General features: G+C 52.6%; 1 protein-coding gene across 1 annotated transcript; it reads right to left on the bottom strand.

Annotated features, from left to right (window-relative positions):
• Positions 1-2,730: 2,730 nt before the first annotated feature.
• On the bottom strand, positions 2,731-4,487 carry VDAG_05243 (uncharacterized protein; the record flags this gene model as incomplete). Its single annotated transcript, XM_009654979.1, has 3 exons — positions 2,731-2,975; positions 3,178-3,550; positions 3,621-4,487. 3 exons carry the CDS (start codon positions 4,485-4,487, stop codon positions 2,731-2,733), a joined length of 1,485 nt encoding a protein of 494 aa, XP_009653274.1.
• Between the last annotated feature and the right edge of the window lie 1,513 nt (positions 4,488-6,000).

The following is a 6,000-nucleotide window of genomic DNA, read 5'->3' as shown; positions in this document are numbered from 1 at the left end:
CACGCCTTTTGCGTCTTCGCAGTCCTGGGCTGGAATCGCAGCGTACTGATTGGCTGAGAAGGACGACGGGACAAGCTCGTCTTCTGGGCACTGGCCAGACCCATTGGCACAGGGGTCGGAAAGGCAGCAGCCGACGAATTCCGTCGAATTAGCTTCGCAAACGTAGAACTGACCTTGGTCCGGGCAACGGAGGCCCAGTTTGCCAGGTGCGACGGCCATCGCGACTGCATTGACGATTGCTGGCTGATGCGGAGGCGAATGTGGATGGACCAGGTGATTTATCTCCATGGCTGGGGCCGGGAGTCTGGAAGTGAGAAGCGAGATCTAGCTGGCGTTGCCGCCTGGTCGTGCCAAGGATGTTGGGCGCCTGGTCGGCGCCTAAGCCTAAGGCAGGGCAGCGACCACGGCTGTCGTCGCCCCCTGACCACAGGTTGGACTACCTCTACAGCAGCCTTCTTCTGGCAGTCTGTAGAAGGTCGTTATCCACGTCCAGATCAGCATGATCATGAGCATGAGGATCGAATGGTGCGTCTATTGCTTCGCTGTCAAATAATGCTGGTTGCACCCATCGGACTCTAATTGTCCAGGCTATGCTATGTCAGCCTTGACTTCAGCAAAGTAGACTGGCACGGTCAAATCAATAGTAAAACGGCGCAAGGCGCTCTGATGTTCAATCTGTGATGATATGTTCTCCACAGTCGTTGTCTGCAGGATAGCTGCGGGGGTTGCAGTAGATCTGTGATCCCGTCAGTTTCGTCACCACACCGGGAGACCTCCCACGGCATACAGCGAAGTCGCACAGAAGGCACATCAGGCGGACTGTCGGCAGCCAATTCATTGCATCTTCTTTTCACAAATCAGGTCCACTTCAATACGCGGAGGGAACAACCTGAGCCGCACTCGGTCATTGCTTTGCCTCTGATCCTCACTCACTGGCATCAAATCAAGCAGGACCCTGCCAAGAAAGCTCACTGAAATGCAGACATGCTCAGAGTCATAGTCAGCGCTCGCAGTGGTGATCGACAGTACCAGGCCATTGGCACGCCACTCTGCACGATGCCGGCGCACTCGGGCACTCAGGGCTGAGGCAACAGAAGAAACATGTTACCGGGCTAGGAACTATCCCAGGCGTAATTAAAGGGACCAAAACAGCGATGCTGGACAGTGGCGTCGCTTAAAGACACCCGTGGAACATTGCATCATCTAGCCTTGACTACGTGCTGCACTTAGTAACAATAGTTGAAATCAATCGGTCTATTTGGATACCAATACGAACTGATTCAGTCGCTCTAGCCCGCTGAGCTCGGACGGTGGTGCGGACGAAAGAATGAAAAGCTGCTGCAGCGAGCGGCGAGTTTCACTTGTATGCTTCTAGCCTTGACTGGAAGTTTTCGTATTCTTTGACTTTTTCAATCGGCGGTGGGTAAAGTAGTTGTATTCAGGATCTTCCATCCGCGCCGGCACCTTCAATCTGTATTGGCCTTCTTCTTTCCTTTTGCCGGCTCGGAGACATTCCTTCAGCCACTCGTAACTGACAATGTGGACGCCTTTCCAATCTCTGTGGGGAATGCACGTCGTAAAGCCTTCTTTATCGGAGAGTTCACTCTGCGAAGTCACTAGGTGCGTGAGTTTCGGGTCGTCATACTTAAAAACACATTCGCCGTGAAGGTCTTCGATATGACGTTTGATTCTACTGAATTCGGACCACTCAGATGGCGCTGGATAGTTGCTGGTGAAGAGGATAGAACATCCAATCAAAGCGCGAAAGTGGCCCATGGCTTTAGTTTAAGTCGGGTTTCGTACGCCTGTTCGAAGAAGGACGAGCCACGACTGGTGACAAGGCCGATGCGGTCCTCAATAAATACTTTCTGTGAGGATGGCTCGCCCATTGGAATTCAATTTCGGAGTCGCGAATGTCAACTGCGTTTCTACTCCGTCCTGGTTTTGGGCATGCATGGTGAACCTGACCAGAATCGCACCTTAGCTGCGAGTAAGGGGTTGCCGAGTGCCAAGCTGTGGAATATTTAGAAACCAGGTTTAAGCAGAACCGAGCTTATTCCCATATGAACATGACGACCCATCATTCGATTCAGCATTGAAACTGGTTGCTCTGTTTCTGATTGGGGCGCCGCGGCGAAGGATGTGGTGCATGGGCAAACAGACTCCACAGTGCAAAGTCAATTCGGGATTTAATACTGAGGATGAGCCTTTCCCGGCGCTCGTACTCGTTCACAGAAATCTACCTGACCGCCCTTACGTTTGAGTGCCCTGACGCTGGAGTGCCCTAACGCTGGAGTGCGTATTGCCGGTACGGATGGTTTGCTAGCGATGAACGTTCACAGCCCTTGCAGGCTAGCGAATAGACTAGATATCATGTTCCATTCCAAAAAAAAAAAAAAAGAAGCCTGCACGGCTCCAGGGATGAAATTCTCACTCCTCATCAATATGCGAAATCCTCATTGAGTGATGGTTTTCATCTTCAGCCTCCGTGTACTACAAACCTCTTCTCGCGTGTACATTTCTCGTGGTGCCTAGCCTGCCTCATCATACGTACCATTCAGGTGATTCGACTAAGGTCGGCTCAGAAGCCGTCAGAAGCCGCACATCCGACTCTCGAGTGGGATCGGCTGGCCAAATCTAGTACCTACTCGCCCCGAAATAAGCAAGACGCCGTCTTTGTAGTGATCCTAGTTGTGATGCGTTGCTGCTCCTGGTATTCATCTCGGCCCCTTAACACTGGTCCTGGCTTGCAATCTTCCCTGCCGCCGGTCGGGTTCCACCGCTCTTGTACCGCCCTGCGTCATTTTCGCGTTTTGGGAGCGATTCAGAAGAATGGTTGTTCCGGTAATGTTGTCGGGCTTGCTCAAGCCGTGGAAACCCGTTGTCTTGTTGGCTGCGAGAGCATCCAGGCTCTGAACAGATGTACCGACTCCTAGCAAACCCACCCTCTCCATGGACTTCACGGAGGTGTCGCGCTAGGTTTTTCTTTGTGCCAATGGTTTTCAGACAATAAAGACAAGAAGATGGCCCATCAGTGCCACAAGCGGCGTTATCAAGGTCGTCGATCCTAAGAAAGTTCCAAGTCTGAGCGAAGGATAGGAATTGTAGACCGGGGTGAGACAAACGTTTGATGCGTACGGGAGTCTGAGGTTGTATGGGATCTCAGCAAGGACTGACCGGCAGCAGTTGATCCCGGTGATGGCGAAGAGCCTCTGCTTCCCTCGTCGGACTCTTGGGATCGGCGCATCGAATCGCCAAGTGGTCGATCAGGGGCCGGCGGGTATGGGATTACAGGAGTCAAGGATGGCCCGTTGCGCAAGGAATGCGGCTGTTGAGCATCTTGACGAAGAACCTTCGAGCTGAACGGAAGCGGCTGCGCACTTGGCCAGTACATAGTTCTTCCAAGCGGTTCTCCAGCAGACTTGGAAGGATGAAGGGTAATGGCTATCAAGCTGTTGGAGGACGCCGGTTCAAAGATACACTCGATGTTCGCTTTCCTGCACCTCTTACATGCCTCTTCGCTCCCAGACTGAAGCCCTTCACAACGAATCTAATTTCAAGTTAGAGAAGCCGTGTAGAAAAGGGACCAGGCGTCGAGCGGCCGTATGGAATGGACTAACCTTCCTCCTACGACAACGGTTGCAGGCAACCGTCGTCCGCTTATCCCGAGGAATCGCCACGACGCTAGAGAGAGTAAAGCATGGAGGATCGTCTGACGCAGCCAATAGAGCAGGGCCGTGATCGGGCCTGTGGAATCCTTGGTTAGACTGCGCTGGGTGGCTCATAGGGCCCGAAGTTAAGTATGGTGAAGGATGTTGGCGTGTAGAGATAGACGTTGGCAGAAACTCCAAGTTATCGTTGGCTTGGGGCTCTCCAGAGGCGTCTTCAACTTGGCCGCCTCTAAGACCACGTCCAAGATGATTGCCATCCTCATTGGGTGAGTGATCTCTTTGGTCTGGGGACCGGTCGTGTCGTTCTGTATTCCCACCTCTTGATTCATCGTTGAGGATCGCCGCTATACTATAGCTGCGACGGGGGCAGGCCGCCACAGGCCTCAGGGAGTGAGGTTGCAATTCGCCGTCATTGATTTGACTTTCTTTACTGTTGTCATCTAGTAAAGACCTGGAGCTGTTCGCGTTGGGGCTCGGATGCGTAGTAATCGACATGAAGCCTTCGGTCACCTCGGTACTGAGAGGTCGGGGCTGCGAGGACAGTGATGGGCCCGAGATGCCGTTCACTCGTCGACGTTGGGCACGCGGAGAGCATGACCGGTCCGACCCGTTTGGCCCGGGTCGCTTGCGCTTTAAAACAAACACCTCCTGGTGCTCGCTCGAACGGATGCTGTTGGTCGAAATGTGTTCATCACGACTGCCCTCATTTTCATAGCGAGAATCGGTTGTGGCATCGACTGTATCCTCTGAAGAAGCTCGAGGGGGACAGAATTGGTCGTTTTGGTCATGAAAGCCTGGCGTCCTTTCCGAAGACATTGTAGTAGGACAGGTTCAAAGAAATGTTGAGTGACGATGAGTGAGAGTGAAGTGGCGAGAAGGGATGGTGACGAGGAGTATGAGTAAAGTGAACGAGGAAGTGAGACGATGCCCCTTTTCGCGGGCACACCGGCCGGCTTTTATTGCCGCTAGCCCCCCAGGTGCACTCTTGTTGGGCGTGGATCAACTGCCCAAAACGGATGTTGACTTCTCAAGTCGGTATGACGAGTTCCAGTACCTTAGGCTTGCCAGGAAACAGCTTACCCATCTGTGCAAGGTCCTTGCTTTGCTTCTTCTTGTCTAGAAAGTCCTGAAGTACTTCCTCGAAGCTGCCATGGTCATTTTCCGTCGGCCATGTCTACTCTTTTCTGCCTAGACGACGTGACCTCCCACAGTAACACGCTTCGCAAGATAGTCTTGCTCAGCTTGACTCTGCTCCAAGAACGGCTGGAAGATCCCGGCATAGTTGAGACGGGTGCTTTTGGGACGACCATGCTATCAAGGTCATATGTTGTTCGAAAAAAAAGAATGGAAGCGGGCCCAGAGTCATCATCTACGCACTCCAGTGCTGCGCACTCTAGTAAACTCATCTTTATGCCCGTTTCTTCCTCTTCGAGCCTCAGTCCTTGGTTCTGCTATGTCGTTCTTGGTGCTATAAAACATATGCAAGTATGAGTATAGAGACTCATGCCATGACGTAGACGAGGTAAATTGATTCCAAACGTACCTATCCCAAGTGTTCTTCAATTGATGGAGGGAGCCAGCTAATATCCGAACTACGAGAAAAGATGAAAGGACGACAACATGGCGAGGTACGATCACAGCACCTACATTCAACTCCCCTAAAAAAACATCCCCTCCCTCCACCGTCCGTCCGATTCAAGCTTGGTCCTTGCTCCGACGTCACTGGTGTCACCTATAGAGACGAAAGAATGGGCTCTTAGTTACCCACAACGCTGGCCTATTTGCCATGGCTTACCCAAGCTTAAAGCTCGGGGAGCTCAGACTGGTCATTGCGGGACCGTGCTCTCGCTTGCTAAACATATTTCGTTGATAGAGATGCGCTCGCAAGGCTGGCGGAGGTCGGACAGTACAACACAGGACAACGGCCGCCACGGCGACTGTCGGCAATTGAGGCATACACCGCCCGCCACGACCCGATTGCATTGGATGATCTCGTCTCGACGATTTGAGGAACTGCTGGCCAGTAGGTGGTTTAGCAAGTGACCCTTGTTTGGGCAGCCCGACTGCACCTGGGAGTTCATTGCAGCAGAAAGCTACGTGAAGCAAGATTACGAACGCAGCAGGGTAATCGCATGATTGCTATCCGTAGCAAAGCTCCGACGATGGCTGCTGCTGCATTGGCCTGGTGGAGTTTTGCCGTATTTCCGCTGTCTTCCGCGCGCATTTCTCACTCGAGTGCGCGTGCGGCCTACGTAGCTGACGCTGATACACCGGTCTTCATACTATTGACTGGCGCATTCAATAGAGAGCTTCATATGTGTGATGACCG

Source organism: Verticillium dahliae, genomic scaffold (genome assembly GCF_000150675.1).
Source record: "Verticillium dahliae VdLs.17 supercont1.9 genomic scaffold, whole genome shotgun sequence".
Taxonomy (NCBI): Eukaryota; Fungi; Ascomycota; class Sordariomycetes; order Glomerellales; family Plectosphaerellaceae; genus Verticillium; species Verticillium dahliae.
This window is presented reverse-complemented; position numbering and strand designations above follow the sequence as displayed.